The sequence below is a fragment of the Mesocricetus auratus genome, unplaced genomic scaffold (genome assembly GCF_017639785.1).
Source record: "Mesocricetus auratus isolate SY011 unplaced genomic scaffold, BCM_Maur_2.0 Super-Scaffold_100026, whole genome shotgun sequence".
Lineage (NCBI taxonomy): Eukaryota > Metazoa > Chordata > Mammalia > Rodentia > Cricetidae > Mesocricetus > Mesocricetus auratus.
The window spans coordinates 428,176-447,379 of NW_024429207.1; the positions used below are offsets into that span (position 1 = coordinate 428,176).

Below are 19,204 nucleotides of genomic sequence, written 5' to 3' on the forward strand. Positions count from 1 at the left end.
TCTATCTCCAGGGAATCTGACACCTTCTTCTGGTGTCACATAGATACACACGTACGTATATCCATAAATAAAAATAAAATCAATCTAAAGGAGTACATGAATAACATAAGTAAAATTAGCACACAGTTCAATTGTAGCAGAATGCAATTTAACTCACCTTTTATAACTTTCAATTTACTTATAGATAAACAATGAATTGTAGATTGACCAAAAATAATTTAAAAATCCCGATTATTACAAAGGCACTTAAAAGTATTTAAAAGTAATAATTTTTAATTTGTCACATAGTGACAATTTGATTAAATGTTATATTTTCAACAGATCCCTTAAAGTCAGGGTAACAAATGGATAAGTTTTGGGAGAATGGTACAGTTATTCATTGATGTTTATTTGTATTTGAGTATATGAGTTTTTAAACTCTTAACTCCATCCCTTTATCAGTTGGGAATCTATTTAAAAGCTGTATAGTTGTACTGCTGTGTACATGCTGATGGCATCAATGATTCCTGAAATTCTATGTGAATTCTTCAGAAATCTGAGTGTGTTTATATGTACTTGTCACCATCACTCTATGAACAGTGCCTATGTCAGTAAACATAATACTATGGGATTAGGAAAGCATTTCACCTTTGCGCTTACAAGATTTAATTTTTTTTTTGTTGAAATAGCTTAGTGAGTTCAAAGTTCATCTACATTACAACTTTTTTCTTCCATTCCCCCAATAATAGACATTTTTTCAGTAAAAACATATCTAAGGAAAGTTTTAATTAGAATGATGACTTACATAGACAGTTTTTAAAAATTATATCATGCATAGCCACACAGACAAAAATGTATGCAGACAAATAAAATAAATATATTATTTATTTTAACTTAAGATTTTAAGTTAATTACCAGTCTTGTAGCCTTAATTGCATGATAAATCTCAGTGCCCTGGAATGCCTAAATTGAAATTTCATTTATGCAGTGATATTTTAAAATATTTTCTCTTCCATTTTTTATTAGACCTCAAACCCATATGATGATATTTATCCATTTTGGACTGCATTAAATAGTTTACAATTATATTCCTGATATTCTAATAATTCTAAAAATTATTTATTATTAGCATGAATCTGTAAAGGGTCTGCTTGGCACTATACAATACAATCTAAATATGTATATTTCTGTTCTTGCTCAATTTTGTAGTGGGACAAAGCCCTGTCCATTGCACCTGGAGTCTCTATGAAATACTGGAGGAAGTTAATGCAGAGGTAAAGCCAACAGACTGTGTCTAAATGGAGATCTTAATGCTATATATTGATACAGAAAGAACATAGAAATATGGCAGCAATTCTTAATAGTTCTTATAACTGTACTTTATTAATTAATAAGAGAATTTTGTATCTACCAGTATAATAATTAGATGAATTGTGTTACAAATCATGCTGGTATTATTATGTTTATCCTGATCTGTAGTTACTAGAGTAGGTGGAAGTTTCTCCTTGCCAATGGAGAAAATCAAAGACCAGCAAATTACCAAATATATATATTCCTACTGAAGTGTCAGTGGGAAGATTTTCTGAAGGTTATCAAAAACTTGTAGAATACTATTCCATATATAATTGCAACTCTCTGAAGACACTAATTCTTGCCATGTCTCCATATTAAGTCTAAGGTAGTAATGAAAGATTTATCTGACCACTGAAGGAACTTTAAGTGCGTTAAAAAACATGTTTTTCTTCAGTTATATTAATTCCCTAGAGTTACTGTAACAAATGACCACAAACCGGTCTACAATCTCACCACATCCAAAGCCAGTTTTTTGGCTGAGTTGTTTTAACCCTGGAAGCTCTGAGGAAGAATTTTGAGAAGGGGCAGGGTGGGGGGTTGTTTCTCCTGGTGAACGCTGCAGTCTTCAGCATCTACTAGCTAAAGAGGCATCGCTGCTCTCACTTGATTTAACCACTGTGTCATTTTGGCCAAACTTAATTTTTCTTAAAAAATATTCATACTGGAATTCAGGCCTACCTTATCCTGATTTAGTAGAGTACATAGGAAAAGATTGTATTTCATTGTAATATTTCATTCAAATGTTTCACATGTTAAGAGTTAAATGAATGCTTTTTAGAGCATGTTTTTATGACCACATTTTATCTAATCTGCCATCAGCATCTGTTTATTTTATACCCATTGTGGGGTTATGTGCCAATCTCTGTGCTGAGCCAGTGGAGTACTATTCAAGAGTAATTATCGTTCTTTTGCTATTACAAAGAGAAATTTGAGAGTTTTTTTTCTTTTAAAACTTGGTTTAGGAAAAATCCTGTTTCTAGTCATGCACACAAAATAAAATTAGTAAAGGCCAAGCATGAAAGCTAGAAGGCCGTGTACAGTTCTCCATGGGAAAGTAGACTGTTGGCTAGCATCCAGTCTTCCAGAAATAGAATAAGTCTAACATTTGCCTTCAGGCTCTCAGAATGGCAGATCCTTTCTATCAGCACACTTAGAATGATACTGTTCCCATGAATGCTTAATAAAGTCAAGTTAGCAGTGACTTACTGCCATTTTGCCTCAATGTAAACTTAAGTGAAAGTCACTTAGGACCAAGGTATAGTCACTCACTCATTGTTAATAGCAGGAAAAACTAAGCAGTATTTGACATTTCATGATTGTCAATATACTTTTGAAGCACCGTTATCATTATTAATATTTGAATATAATGTTTTAATGGTAGATATTTATGAGGCAAATGTTATCAACCTTCAAACATGTTATAAAAAAGAAATCAGGCATAGACATGTATTTGAATTAGCTACCACAAACTAAGAGAAGCTAATAGAAGGCAGTAGAAAAAGTGCTTGAGACTTAGTCAGTATGCAAAAGGAATTAAAGTGTTCTTTTGTAGCTGGAGTGCTCAGGTGTGAGTCCTTAATGGGAATGGTAAGGAAGCAAGACCTAACTGTTCTGGACTTTTGAAAATTTAAGATTTTTTTCTTGTTCCTAAAACCAACAGAAGTCTTTAATGGATCTTTTTTTTTTTTTTTTTTTTTTTTTTTTGGTTTTTACGAGACAGGGTTTCTCTATTGTTTTGGAGGCTTTCGGTCCAGCCTGGCCTCGAACTCACAGAGATCCGCCTGCCTCTGCCTCCCGAGTGCTGGGATTAAAGGCATGCGCCACCACCGCCCAGCTTTAACGGATCTTAAACAGGGTAGAAACCAACCAAGTCAAACTTCCATATTGAAAATTCACATAAGCTGAAGAACGAGGCAGATTGGAGAAGGGTAATAGCAGACATGAGGACAGCATAGTGGCTCTGCTCTTCCCTCTGCTCCAGAGGACAAGGGTATCATGGAAACCTTATACAACGATGGGGAGGAAGACAGACAGACTGGCAAATTTGACGTGCTTAAGAGTTAAAGTGATCTGGCTGCAGTAATAGACATGGGGGATTGTATAAAGAATTCTTGGGTCTTAGGTTTGAGAAAACGGATAGATGCTGCTTGCTGTTAACTGAGATTTCAAAACAAAGCTAAGTTCCAACAAAATTTAGCTTGCTTGAATTAAGTAGCTTATGAAGCTGTTAGTTTTCTTTGAGATTGTTGAGTTGAAGATTTCCTTGTTATTTTCATAGCATAGATATAGGTAATACTACTTCTTTAGACCATACAAAAACGCTGGACCACACTAGGATATTATTTTCCTTAGTAAAAGTTGAAAGGTCAAAAGCTTTGGGCAGAAAAGAGATAAAGCAAGGTTAGAATAAGTTGAATAAGACAGGAGAAGCAGATTGGGATGTAGAAAAAATTTCCATCTATATCTTAAAAAGCCAATACCTTATTTCTTCTTCGGTTTCTTAAATGTTACTTGAAATGTTACTTGATTGGCAGAGGGCTTTCCTAAAACACACAAATCCCTGGGATCAATCCCTAGCACCTTATAAATTGACCATGTGGCACATGCCTGCAATCCCTTAACTCTGGACATGGAAGTAGAAGAAAATAAGTTCAGGGTTATGCTCAGCTATATAGTAAGTTCAAGACTAGACTGGGAAACATATGACCTTTCTCTAATTAGATAGAGAGACAGACAGACAGACAGACAGATAGATAAATAGATAGACAGACAGACAGAATAGGTAGATTAAAGTTTTCTAAGGGAAAATCAATCAAGTATTTTATAGAGCTTTCATTTATATTCCTTACAAGATCTATGTTTAAAATATGAACTTCGGTCTTTACGAAATCTAGGAATTTTAGACAAGCTTTTGAAAATATCATTCCAACTGAAAAACCTCAAAACTAATATTTCAATTAAATTTAGAATAATAAAGATAGTCTTTGTCTCTTTAGGAGAGCTGACCAATTAATTCAGGAAGATAAGGACGATGTCATTCCATACTGTATAGCCACTGGTGATGTGAAAAAACTCGTCAATTTTTTTGTGTCCAGAGGTCAGCTTAAAGAAGCTCTGCTTATTGCACAGGTACGATCGCATAGGCATGCCAGGAAAATGCATTGTGGCTGGTTATGGGGAATGGAGAAAGAAAGCCATGCTGGTCAGTTGGCCTTCATGTGATGGACACTACAGATGGTTTGTTGTAGTCAGTGCACTTTCCCAGCCTTCTGTCCAGACTTGCTATCCTAGCCTGGTCACACTGGATGCATTCTAAGACTTTATAGGCAAATAATCACGTCTTTACCCGCAGCTGTCTCTTCTCTGATTATCTCTCTTAAAGTCTGAACAACCATGTCTTTAATCAGTTACTTGACATTTGATGTTGGTACTCACAATGGAGTTAATACAACATTGTCTCCTTTTTAAATTCTAAGGTTGTTTATAAAACATGCTGTAAGTATAATTTATTCAAAACAATAGCCATAGCCAGGGGGTAGGCTCCATGTGAAAGTGCTTTTCACACAAAGCCCCCGCAACCTGACTTTGATTCCTGAAACTCACTGACAAAGCCAATATGGTCGTGCTGCCTCTAGCCAAGCACTCTTACTGCAAGACGGATGGCTGACACAAGATGATCAGCCAGAATCCAGAGTGTGCAGTGCAGTGCCAGAAACTAGAGAGGCTCAGCATCAAAACGAGATGAAGGAAAGAGTAGACTCCTCCAGTGCTGTTTTCTGCATGCCCATATACCTGTACACAGATTCACTCAAACACACCCACACCCACCCACCCCATCCCACTCACAGGGAGGGGTGAGTAAGTGATCATCTTTTAAAAAGTAATCTGAAGTTGGTTATCAGTAATGTTCTAATGGTTAATTAAAGCTCCAATTGAATTCTAGGCTGCCTGTGAAGGAAATATGCAACCCTTACATGTTTCTACCCCTAAAGGAACTTCGTGTTCTGATGATATCTACAAAGAAGATTTTAATGAGTGAGTGATGTGTCTTTGTTTCAAGTCATTATGTTGTGGCTGTTTTCCCTTTAGAAGTCTTGAAAGTAAGGTTGTTCAGTCTCATTTTGTGAAGCAAGCACATGGTGGCTAGTGTTCAAATGCATTCCTTGCCATCATCAAGCTCCATGATGGAATCCATCCCTATGAATAAAAAATCGTTGGGCAGGTAGAAATAGCCTCTGCCCACTCATAGAGCTTCCAGGGGGAAGAGCAATGGGAACACCTAAGTAGTTTTAAAACAGTGCAATACTTACAGTAGATACAGGGTGGCTTTGCTGTAAAGGCAGAATACACAATATCCAAGATCTCTTGGCAACCGCATTTGCTAATGTTAGTGCCTACAATACCATTTAATCTTCTCTTAAAGAAGAAATCCTTGTAAAAGTTATGACTTAAAACTTTGTAGACTTGCAACCTTTTCTTTAATCATGTTGCTTATCAGTCTTCCCTATGACTTTTCTAAATAGTTCCTGTTAATTTACTGAACAATATTCAACTTATGTTTTTAGGCTATCCACCATGTAACAATTATGAAATGTTAAACAAGTGTTTCTTTGTGTGTGTGTGTGTGTGTGTGTGTGTGTGTGTGTGTGTGTGTATGTGTTAGCTGCTGTCCTTTGTTTTCTTTCTTCTGAACTTGGCACATTAAAGATGTATACATGCCACATCATAGATAGTAACTAAATTTTTTTTAAATGTCATTTGAACCTTTCTACAGTCAGCCTATAGCTGTTACAAATTATCTGATACAGAATGATAGACAGTACAGTCATGTCTTGACTCCACAAGCCTTTCTGTTGAGGTTTGTAGGGACCAAGACTGGGAAGGGTGTTATATCACACTTTCTGAAAAGACTCATTTCCTGACTGAAATCTCAAATCAGGCTTAAATCTAAAACAAGACTGTAAACTGAACTGTTTGTCCTCTTAATAACCATAAAAGTTACATTAATTCATATTTATGATAGAATTAATAGTAAACACTGGTTACTTTTTTTTCCTTTCTAGGCTCCTACACAAAGTCATAAATGAGCTGGCAGAATGGTATTTTCAGGATGGCCGGGCAGTGTTGGCTGCATGCTGCCACCTTGCTGTAGATGATATTGAGGTACAATAGTTCAAAGTGGGGCATATAGCTCAGGGGTTCTCAACCTGTGGGCCAGGGCTCACCCAAGACCATTGGAAAACAGACATTTACATCATAATCCATAATAATAGCAAAACTACATGTATGAAGTAGCAACAAAACAATGTATGGTTGGGGCTCACCACAACATGAGGAACTGTATGAGAGCATCACAGCATTAGGAAGGCTGAGAACACTGATATAGCTGAATAGCTCTCAGATATGTCATAGTGCTTTAGAGGGGAAGTCCAGATGGCATTCCATGTTGCACACTTGCAAGTAGCATGGTGAATTAGTCACAAACATGCTATGGACGTGTTGTCTAGTTTTATCTATTTTCCTTACCAGATAAATATTTGTAACAACCTAGGCAATAACTTAGTATTTTCATATAATCTAGAAGAAGCTTTTAAGATTTTATGTTCTCTTCTGATGGAGACCAAGTGACACGTTCAAGATAATAGGAGCAAAAGGGTTTGGGATCATGGCTCATTATGAAACTCTTGATTAGCATGTATGGAGCCTTAAGTTCCATCACCAACATTGCAAAAAATGAGTTCTGATATTTTACATTCTAAGATGAAATATAAGCTGTATTTCTCACAGTCAGCTTCAGTTTTTCCTTCTGAAAAATTGAAATTATTATTGCATAGTTACTTTAATTGAAATAGTATATTCAATATATTTAACAAAATTAGTATCTATGTTAATATTAATTTATCTGCTTATGAGCTTGGATGAAAATGACCATTCCACCAAGCATCTATGCAACTGAAGTAACTGTTTTCTGACAAACAAGCTTGCTATGGCATACCTGATCCGTGGGAATGAACTAGAGCTGGCTGTCTCAGTGGGCACTATCCTAGGAGAACCTGCAGCCCCAGCAACTCATTATGCCCTGCAGTTACTGGCAAGAAAATGCATGATGATTCCAATGTGGTAAGAAACTTCTAATTGAAAGAGTAATTTTGCAGTTGTAGTGTACATTTGAGAAAATGATAAACTGCTTTTGAAAACATAATGTGAAGTATATTATGTGTGATTATATCTCTATAATATCTACATGATCTATCTCTGTACATATATTTGAGATATCATGGTGAAATAAAGTGTGGTAGGGAAATAAAATCTATCATAATCCCTTCTGAGGCAGCCTAGTTATAATATTGTAATGCTTCAAGTGTTATAATATCATGAGAAAATAAATATGTAGTCTTCAACATTATTAGACCACCAATTCCCACTATTAAAATATTTCACATCTATTTCTATCTATTATTGTCATATCTTGTGTCTTACTTTAAGGCTGAGAAACAAAATTGGTTTGGCTGAAATCTTAGGAGTCCTTGTCCAAACTCTATACTTTCAAGAGGTAGATCTTCCCAGGTTTTACTTGGAAATCTGGGTCTAAGGTATTCTTATTCAGTTTTACATCAGTCTATTATTAGGTCAGACAATCTGTCACTATGCAGGCACTTTTAGAAAATATACAATGCTGTCATTCAATAGGCAATTATTCAGTAAATATGACTAAAGAATTTGTTTGGAGAGATGGCCTAACAGTTAAGAGTAATTACTCTTCTTACAGAGACATGGGGTTAATTTCCAGCACCCATTTCAAGTAACTTGCAAGTACCTCTAACTCCAGTCCCAATGCCCCCTTCTGGTCTCTGTGGGAACCTGTACATGTGGTACACATACTTATACTCAAACATAAACATTCACATAAAACTAAAAAATAAATATAAATCTTCAAAAATTTACTTTATCTTTCTCCAAAATACATAAGTCTCGGGAATTTCTAATCGAACTTTTTAATGAAGACCTTGACTTCTTCCTAGTCCACACTTTATGTGAACAAACTGATAAGATTTGTGCATGATCATCAGTATTAAACCATGCATCTAATGCTACTGTTGCTGATGTTGCTGCTGCTGCTGCTTATGAGGACGAGGAGGAGGATTTGGGCACAGCTAACATGTTTGAACGTCTTACTGGGTACCAAGCAGTAGTTTAAATAGTTTACATGTCATTAACTACTGGGTTCTGTGGAGCACGTACCATTTAGCCAGAGGATTCAGTGAACTATGATCAAAAGTAGCAAGTTAGCTATGAAGCTTGTGCCCTTAACTACAAAAATATATCACTGCCTCATTGAAAAGATGCTTTCTATTTTTTCCTTGACCTTGGAATTTGATAGTAAACTAAGGATATCATCATTATTCAGAGTTTACTCATGACTTGTAGTAATTTAAGAGCACTCACCACTACCGACTATAATGGTACCTGGTGATAGACTCAACTGTCTCCAATATCAACTGTCCTCTGACAGCCTCAAATGACCCCCATCCCTGTCAAAAGCCTTCAACAATCAACTCTGTAGTCTACTATGATTTTTCAAATCAAAACTTTTGAAATCTAACACTAATTATTTATGAATGTGGCTGACTTCATGCTCATAGATAATGTCTAATCTGAATGAAATGTTTTTTGAAAGATTATATATAAAACAGTATATGGAATGACAAGGTTGTATTCATACATTTAGGATTATATGTGTATGCATGTAACAACAAAGAAAAAGAGGAAACGAATTTGAGAGAGGGAAGAATATATGAGAGTTTGGATGGAGGAAAAATTATAAATGGCGTAATTCTAATTTCAAAAAATAAAAAAATATACTTTTGAAAAAAGAGAAAAAGTAAAGATAAAATGATTGCTAATTAGTATGGTTTTCTCTGGTTGTTTAATTTAAAACTCTGCCGATGAGCTGATGTCTGTCATACTTCCTTCTAACAAAAATCAAACTGCCATTACCTGGTGACAACCCCCTGGTGTTCTTCCTTTCCATAGCCAGGCACCAGAAATCAGGACAAAGTTCAAATTCTGGAAAATGTCATGTATAGCATGATAATTTTCACAAGGAATGCATACATAGCTGTAGCCGGTAAACATTGCTATTGGAATCATACAGATTAAAAACTAGCCTGTGTTGGTGGCACACGCCTTTAATCTTAGCACTTGGGAGGCAGAGGCAGGAGGATCTCTGTGAGTTTGAGACCAGCCTGGTCTACAAGAGCTAGTTCCAGGACAGCCTCCAAAGCCAGAGAAACCCTGTCTTGAAAAACCAAAAAAAAAAAAAAAAATCAACAAAATTTAATCATCTAATTTAATGTAGATAGTCATGATTTCATAAATCAAAAGTTTGTGTAGTTTACATTTACTGATGCAGTTTTATTTGCCTCTTGGTATTTATGATGTTTGTCTGATATTCATATTAAATATCTTCTTTCCAGCTTCCCATCAGTTTCATACAGGTACTGTCTAGTTTTGTTCTTTTTAAGATGTTATTTTAGAAAGTCACACAATTTTAAGTAAGACTCCTTTCATAATATTTGGTTTTACAATATTCCAATTTGTACAAGTAAGTTACATATTTTAAAATCTAACCATAGAAAATAAGGATATTTTTATTAGATTAATTTCTTAAATTTTATTTTACATTCCAACCAAGGTTCTCCATCCCACTCCTACTCCTGACCCCTCTCACCCCACAGCCCACCCCTGCCCATCCACTCCTCTCAACAAGTAAGAGCTCCCATGGGGAATAAGAATATTTTTATAGCTTAAATATGTCATTTTATAATTAAAAGTTGTACAAAAAAGTACACTGTGTGTGTATATGTGTGTGTTTATCTGTATATGTGTGTATGTCTGTGTGTATATGTGTGTGTGTGTGTGTGTGTGTGTGTGTCATTCTTGAAAGTTAAATATTATCTTGAGCCACTGGAAATTGGTGTTTCCTTAACTATAATGCCTTCAACAAAACAGTCCTCACTGCTTTGAGGAAAACTTCTCATAGAGAAATCTTTTATCAGTGTTATTAAGTCCACATCATTTTATCCTTGTAAGGAATTTATTACACTAGTTGAAATCTTTTAAAATATTTTAAACTGTATTTCTTACTTTGGTTTCCTGCCAAACCTTAAAAAGCATGCAGAACAACAGAAGTTAAAAAAAGTTAAAATAGCTAAGTATTCTGCTGGAGTTCGAGCATAGGCTAATAGAAGATTCTGCTGGAGTCAGAGCATAGGCTAACAGAAGTCCCTATTGTTGATGAGGGTGATAAAGTGGGGAAACATGTTCCCCTTCTCTTTATGATTTTCTCCAAAGTCCGATCTACACTTGCATAGTCTGCTACAGAATTCTTCTCTAATAATAAAACTGAATGCTATAGTCTAAGAACTTAAGTTATGCAAATTTGGCATTTTGTAAACTTTTGGTAGTATACTCATCCTTCATAATGTGTTTTCTGTAACTTATATTTGAGACAGTCTGCTATAAATAATGAAGCAAACATTGGATAGATGGATAAGCATTGTATGAGTCTCCATTTTTTGAAATGCTTGTGAGTCTATTTTCGGATCATTTCCTCAGTGAGGTTTTCTCCTTTGTTATACAAACAGGAACTTGGCAGCTGATCTTCTGCTGATGATTCCTGATAGTGAAGCACAATTAGTTAAACTCTGTGCCTTCTACCCAGGGTGCTATGAAGAGATAAATGATCTTCACAAGAAGGTAGCTGGTGATAAGTTAATGGATCTAGCCTGGAATGAAATGCTATGATTTTAGTAAATGCTATGATTTTTGTTCAATTAAATAGAAATTCATGACAAAAATTAAATAAGCACATGGTCACTTTGGGATACTTAGTGACACACACGCACAAAAAAAAACAATAACCAAAAGGAAGAAATATTAGGAATAGCTAAACAAGTAGTTTTGGGATATATATATATATAATTTTTACACAGAAAGTAAACTCATAGAAATAAAGAATCTGCCCAAATTAATTGAAGATGGTTGCAAATTTCAACTCCAGTTTAACCAACCCTTTATCCTTTCTACAGTACCACTTGGTATCTGAAGGCTTGTTTACAAGTTGAGACCGTATTTTAACATCTGTCTCTGTCTCTCTGTCTCTCTGTCTCTCTGTCTCTCTGTCTCTCTGTCTCTCTGTCTCTCTGTCTCTCTGTCTCTCTCTGTCTCTCTCTGTCTCTCTGTCTCTCTGTCTCTCTCTGTCTCTCTCTCTCTCTCTCTCTCTCTCTCTCTCTCTCTCTCTCTCTCTCTCTCTCTCTCTCTCTCGTGCCTCAGGAAGTCACAGGACAATATCAGATGTTTTTCTCTATTGACACTACATTTTTGTCTTTAGAAACTCATTTATGAGACATAGATCTCACTGGTTCTCTACACTGGCTGACCAGTGAGCTCCAGGATTCTTCCTGTCTCCATCTCTATCGTGCTGATTCTATAAGCAGAACTGATTTTCTGGGCTTTCATACAGGTCTTGTAGAGCCAAATTCAGGACATAATTACAAGCCTTGCGCTTTATTGACTGAGCTATCAGACCACCCCATTAAAAGCTTAAAAAAAAAATCAGTGACTTTCACATGTACTATTCAAATGCCATTTAAAATGTATTCATTCAAAGACTGCCAGAATCTAATTACCAATATTACATATAAAAAGAGCCAAAGTGCTTAACAGATGAGATTATTCATAAAATTACAGTACATTTTTAGTAATATTTAATAGCATTAACATTAATAAAACCTCATGAGAGTTTTCAATAGTGTGAGTAATTTAATAGTGTCAAATGGTTTCATTTCAAAAATAACCAGTAGTGTATATATTGCTATAACACATGTAAGAAAATACTTGATTTATTTATTTATTTGTTTGAAACAGTGTCTCACTATGTAGCTCTGGCTGTCATTGACCTCACTGTGCTGACCAGGCTGGCTTCAAACTCACAGAGATCTATCTGCCTCTGCCTCCTTAGTGCTAGGGCTAAAAGTGTGTGCCACTATGTACAGCCCAAAATACCACAGTCTTAAAAAAAACAAGAAAAAACGAACCATATTTTCTCATCCTTAACTTCCAAAGTAACAAAATAAATTTGTTTTAATTTTTAAATTTGAAGCTTTTTCCCAATTAGTGAGTAATACTCATCATTTAGCATATATTTATTATTATGTTAACACAGATAGATCTAAAGGGTGAATAAATGTGTTATGGAGTAAATATTTATATGTGTGACCCTATCTGATATTATGGGAAATACTGTTTGTGACATTATTGGAGATTCTCAAATACTCCTTGTACACTTTCTGTTCTTTGAATTCCTGTCTGAAAATTGACTAAGAGATGAGCACTGTGGAGATGGATTGTGGGTAAGGGTGCCTGTCCCCAATTCTAATGACCTGAATTCAATCCCTGGTTCCCATATGGTAGGAGTAAGATGATGCATGTAACTCACCCTCTAACCTCTGCATTTGTGTCATGACTCACAAAGTACACACATAAAATAAGTTAAAAAAATAACAAACATCTAAAGATAAACAAAACATTTGAAATAAAAATTATCTGTGTTTCATCTTTATAAACACCACTAGAAACTCTTAGTTTAAAAGAAAATGCCTGTGGTAAGAGGCATCTACTTTAATCAGATTGGTGACTACCCTAATCATCATCAAAAATACTCCATGCAGTAACTGATGGAAGCAGATGCAGAGATCCACAGCCAAGCACTGGGCCGAGCCCCAGGAATCCTCCTGAAGAAAAGGAGGAGGGATTATACGAGCCAGGGGAGTCATAGTCATGATGGAGAAACCCACAGAGACAGTTGACCTGAGCTTGTCATGGACTCTGGGTCAACAGTTAGAGTGCCTCCATGGGACCAACTTAGGCCCTCTGCATGCCTGTGACAACTGTATAGCTTGGACTCCTTTTGTAAGGCTCCTAGCGGGACCTGGTGCTTAACTAGGTCTTCATACAAAGGAAGGGGCTCAGCCTAGGTTCAGTCCTGCCTCAACTTGAAGTGCCCTGCTTTGTTTAAGCCCATGGAAGGCCTGCCCCTTTCTAAATGGAGATGGAGGAGGAGTGGGAGGGGAGGAGCTAACATGGAGAGTGGTGGGATGACCAGGAAGAGAGGAGGGAGGGGAAACTGTGGGTGCTATGTAAAATAAATGAAAAAAAAATGTTGTTTAAATAAAGTAAAATTTTAAATGTGTTTCCATAAATAATTTCATTTATAAGTAATTTTATTTACATATATTTTGGGCAACTTTAATAAGTGAAACAGAAAGAGTTTATGGTGGCAGCAATGAGTGCTTATACTGTAGCTTTTATCCCTGTAAATCTTAGTAACATTGTCTTTCAATGAATTACTTTTAGTGCAATCTACCCCCAGCAGAAGAATGCATTGAGTTGGCTGAAAAGGCCCTTGCAGATGGCAATGTGTTTGACACCGTAAAGTATTATTTACTAAGCCAGGATCCTGAAAAGGCTCTCCCTATTGGTATTGACTTTGTCAAAGGTAAGTTTCTAGTTGGTGGTTGGTTTTATTTGATAATTTCACTAATTGATAATGAAGTACTGGTCACCCCACATTTCACAAGGAGAGAGATTACTGATGTAAAATATGTATCCCTCCTGATTTTATGGTATGGGAGGACCCAGAGACAGTTAAGGGCACAATAGTTTGTTGTACAAAATACAGACAAGTGTTGATTATGTAATTTTAAAACTGGGATGAACAAGACTCGGTACTGTAATTTAAAATACATTTCATTTGGTTTTATTTTGCCAGGATGTATGAGTAATGCAGACTGGACTTTGGGTACTGTATACCCCGTGCTTGATCTATTGAGTTTTATTCGTACTGAAAAATTACTCTTGCATCTATGCACTGAGTAAGTACTTTTCTTCAAGAAGTGAAAACTGTCAGTATACCGTTTTCAATGGCTCTATTGGTTTTGGTGTTCAATTCAAGAAATAGTATCATCTTAGGTAGCTGAACTTATAAGACAAATTAAACCTTTTGTTATTACTTTTGTTGTTATGACAACAATAACAAGAGAAGAAGACAATAGCATGAACTTGAAATGAATAATAACTATTAACAATGGTTAGCATGTGTATGTTTATGTGTGTGAATGTGTGTGCACTTTTCACTTATACACACTTGTTCACAGAAGGTTAATTGAAAACACTTAGATGGTTGTAGGAATGAAATTCTTAAGACATTAAAGATCATATTCATTCAATATCTACTGTATATAAAACATCATACTAAGCCTAGATGAGAGAGCTACAAGAGCGATAAAAAAAAACAACAGAAAATGACAGCAACCTTAAACTCAAGAACCACCTGGGGATTTTTCATATAACTGACATCCTCAGAGGTTTGAGGACAATTTGTAAAGAATTTTCAAAGAAACAGCCTGGAAAACTGTCAAGTTCATTCCACAGGAAAAGCAATTGATTTTACTTGTTCTTTCCTCGAGTCGACATATTGGGCCATAATTTCCTAAATCTGATAAAAGGAAGTACTTAGTGACAAATGACACTAAGAGAAAGGCTTGAGTGACCTCAGGGTGCAGATCAACTAGAACAGTAGGGTGCTTGCTTTGTGTGAGGACTCTATGTTCGAGCATGAAAACACAAAAATGTTAAATATATTAAATAAGCAGACTGGAACTAAGTGCTATTTAAAGATATTTGTTTTAAATTATAATTTATGTCATAGTATTAATTTTGGAATAAGAATTATGCATTACTTTTTAGCTAATAAGTTATTTCCTCCAATTTTACAAAATTGGAATCAGATTCCATTATAGATGACTGTGAGCCACTATTTGGTAGCTGGGAATTGAACTACTCCTCTGGAAGAGCAGCCCCTGAGCCATCTCAACAGCCCCCTAAATGTATTTTATAGGTATCATCTGTAAGAATATAAATAGAAATGTTTGAATTACGTAAGAGAGTAATGTCCTATGCTTCAACTTGTAAAGATTAAGAATAAACACATTCTCTTTCAGTGCTCGAAATGAATTACTCATACTATGTGGCTATGTTGGTGCCTTACTGGCTATCAGGAAACAGTATCAAAGCATTGTCCCAGCTCTTTACGAGTACACAAGGTAAGAATAAAAATATCTTATGGAGAAACCCTTTGTACTAAGATAAATAGCCTCTGAGTAGATCACAGGAACTGAGTGTATTATAATATGCATTCACTTGTTCACTTAGCATGTTCTCGACAATAAAGCAAGGACTTAGTATATGACTTGTGAATGCATTAGGCTACAAATGAAAGAGATGCTAACAGGTGTTTACATACATAAGAAATGTTGATGTTTGCCTATCAGGATGCTTCAGAGAGGCACCCCAGAATTCATAAAGTGGTCCAGCAATTTTCAAGAACCTGGACTCTTCCTTTTTGTTCTACTCTAAAACTCTCAGCTTCTTTCCTTCTGTGTGAGTTTCCCAAGGTTACAGATAGATGCTAGCCTTCTGTGTGCCATGACTGCAACCCAGAGAGCACACAAAGGTGTAGGAGAAGGGGATTTTAAAGGACATCTTCAGGCTAGACTTCGTCATTTTGTTCTGGAAAGTCTTCCATCCATATTCATGCCCACATTTCACTTCCATCATCGCGTGACACCACTATTAAATTATAGGAAGCCACATACATTAGCTCTCAATATCTGTGGCAGAAAAGCTTGAGCAAAGGACGATTTTAAGTAGCAAATAAGCTAGTATTTTATATCCACAATAGATTGTGTTTTGTAACCCTGCCAGCCAAACATCTACATTCTCTATCAGCTTGCTAAACTTTAGTCGTAAAACATTATCCTTAACACTTACCTCATTCAAAAATAAAATCTAAGGCTTAAACAAGGGGTGTTCATTTATAATCCATCTCACTACTTATCAAGACACATCTCATTGTATGAATATAATTTGTGAGTAAACAAATTCACAGAGTATTTCCACATTGCTTATCTTGTCTCACCATGCTCTATAGACTATGCAGTGCATTTAGCTGCAGTCACTTGTCCAACCATGTTTCTTGAGCATTTTAGATTTACCAGGGACTTAAATGATAAGCATATAAGTGGACATATATATGCCTATGCATACGTAATGGTATGTACATTGTTATAGATAAAATTAAAGTTCATTTGTTTTGTCTGATGGTTTATTGTTATGCCAGATGCCATTCTTTTTCATGTTTCAGCCAGCTATTAAAACGCCGAGTGGTGTCAGTACCTTTGAAAATTGAACATCTGTCTGAGGAATTGGATGCATGGAGAGCTTGCACACAGTGAGTGAATACAACATAACACAAAATGCAAACCAGTGAGTGAATACATCATAACACACAAATGCAGAAGGAATTTAGTGTTACAGACAAAAGTGTTGAGAAGGGTTTTTTAAAAATCAATTTTAGGAAGTTTGTCAATTTGTTTAGCATATATTCAGTAGTAATATATTGTAATGCTAATTTCTGCCTTTCTGGAGTCTTTTGTTTTTCTATAACTTAAATTTAAATTAATTTGTCTCCATCTATAAAGAAGGATAAAGAACTAACTAGGAAGTAATGAGTCTATTACTGTCCCTCCAGCCAGCTCCCAAATCACGACACAAAGACTCATTGTTAATTATGAAAGCTTGGCTGATAACTTAGGCTTGGTTTTTAGATAGCTCTTAAAACTTATATTAACCCATTTCTATTATTCTATCTGCTGCCCCAAGGCTCATTTACCTCATCTACATACTATCCATCCTGCTTTCCTGCTTCCTCTGTGTCTCCTGGCATTTTCTGTACCTAGAAATCCTGCCTAGCTATTGGTCATTCAACTTTTGATTAAATCCACCAGAGTGACACCTTCACAGCGTACAAAAAATAGCATTCCATAACATTAGAGATCATTTCACATCTAAGTCTCAGTAGTTCTGTAATTCTATAAAAATGAAACATGAACATTTATTTACAATATAGATCATCAGAGGAGTCTCCATGTACACCCCCTTCCGATTCACAACGAACTGTTTATGAAACTTTATTAAAGAGACTGAAAGAAGAGCCACTCAAAGGAATTACTGGACCAGATTATGTGACTGGATCAAATCTTCCAAGCCATTCAGACATTCACATCTCTTGCCTTACTGGACTAAAAATTCAGGTACAGACAAATATCAGATGTTAACTTTATAATTCTATTATGCATTTTCATGTTATCCCCAAACAAATATAAACTCAGTAAACTAGGCAAATGTACAGGTTTCAGTAAGAAAATATCTCCCTTCGTGCTTCTGTGATAATACAGGTTGTCTCTTTCCCCTTAAAAAAAACCCAGCGAGATGATCACCAAGTTACTATCACTAAAGCAATGGTGCAATGCATTAATTTGCAGCATTTTATTACATAGACAGTAAAAAAGTTTTAGAATAAATATACTTCATATCTTAGAGGAAAGTAAATACACATGATTTTATCACAGAAGATTGTATTTTATTTTCTACTATCCATTTGTGTTGCATAAATACAGTGAAATAAAACCAATAGATTACAGATACATCAAGTGATCTTACTGAACTTTCAGCAATTAAAATTCACTGTGATTCATGTCAGAGGATGACTAATTACTGAAGAGCATTGTCTAACGTATAGTCAAATTAATAATGAACAGCGTTTAGAGGCTCCAAGTGGAACCCAAGAAGATTGTTATAAGAGAAGTCTTCGTTATCTTAGAGTAGATGTCCCTACCAGGTAAACAAAGCTAAATTCTGCCAAGTGGATTATCACAGTCTCTTATAGAGTGCTTCAGCTCCCAGTGTTATACACATTTTAATGGGCAGGTCCTGTAGTTCTAATGTAATATTAAAAACATGCTTATTATCATAACATGCCAGGTCATTGAGTGATCCAGACACTCAAAATAAATGGAATAGCAGCTCATTAATACTATCCCTGCCTAGAGCTTAGCTGGCCAATTATAAGCCAGACTCTTGAGAACACAACCATAATCTCCAAAGCATAGGATCCATAACTGTGTACACTAATATCGTTCACTTGTGTTAAAAGACTTAAAAATAACCAGTGAACCCAGTAGCTTAGCAGTGAATCATGAAACTTTCGAAATTTGTCTCAGAATCACTTTCTGCTGTCATGGGCCATTTTAATACTTGGTCCCTCCATCCCTTTCCCCACAAGACCCCTTTGCTCCATGTAGGATTGCCAAAACACCAGTGGACACTTGCTGTTTTTCATCATTATACAGGCCCCCACCCATAAAAGATCTACTAGTTATCCCAATGCACTAATGTAGAACTAATGTAGAATAAGTACTATCCTTCCAGAGTATTTTTAACTTGCAACTGAGGTATTTGTGTTTTATGAATTTGAAGTACTTACTAATGTGAAGCTTGCAAATGTTTAGCTTTTCCAACCCTAAAGATAAATTGCAAACAATAGAATATATCATTGAAAATTATAACCAGAACTTGATAGATTTATAGCCTAATCAAAGAACTAAAATTTACTGTCTTGTGATTTTTTCCCCATTATTCTTTTCCTCCTCACAGCAGAGTAAGACACGTTGAAAGACTTTTCAAAACTACACAGGATGTGCTGATAACTGATGGGACCAACTATAGTCTCTCAAGTCATGTGACAGAGTATAATTTTTAAGTCACACATAGGCAGAGCAATAACCTCCTTCTCTTTTATAGAAAGGGATGCAAGCTTCTGGCTTTAATTACTTCCCAGCCACACTGACATCAGCTACATAACTAACACAATAAAGTATACTAAATGAGTTACTTGACAGTGGGTTTTCAT

At 35.6% G+C, this 19,204-nt stretch overlaps 1 protein-coding gene across 4 annotated transcripts in view; it reads left to right on the forward strand.

The window, feature by feature from the left end:
- Wdr17 (WD repeat domain 17) overlaps positions 1-19,204 on the forward strand; it is a 77,622-nt gene that overhangs the window by 57,819 nt on the left and 599 nt on the right. For 2 of the 4 annotated variants that reach the window (XM_040731790.1, XM_040731792.1), the window contains 12 exons: positions 1,189-1,253; positions 4,329-4,461; positions 5,276-5,367; positions 6,396-6,495; positions 7,313-7,452; positions 9,810-9,830; positions 10,980-11,091; positions 13,750-13,891; positions 14,165-14,267; positions 15,396-15,497; positions 16,598-16,684; positions 17,363-17,546. In XM_040731790.1, coding sequence (XP_040587724.1) covers positions 1,189-1,253; positions 4,329-4,461; positions 5,276-5,367; positions 6,396-6,495; positions 7,313-7,452; positions 9,810-9,830; positions 10,980-11,091; positions 13,750-13,891; positions 14,165-14,267; positions 15,396-15,497; positions 16,598-16,684; positions 17,363-17,546 — 1,281 coding nt within the window. Of the gene's footprint in view, positions 1-1,188; positions 1,254-4,328; positions 4,462-5,275; positions 5,368-6,395; positions 6,496-7,312; positions 7,453-9,809; positions 9,831-10,979; positions 11,092-13,749; positions 13,892-14,164; positions 14,268-15,395; positions 15,498-16,597; positions 16,685-17,362; positions 17,547-19,204 lie in introns of those variants that run through there. The other 2 variants (XM_040731791.1, XR_005871140.1) reach the window with 2 other exon arrangements.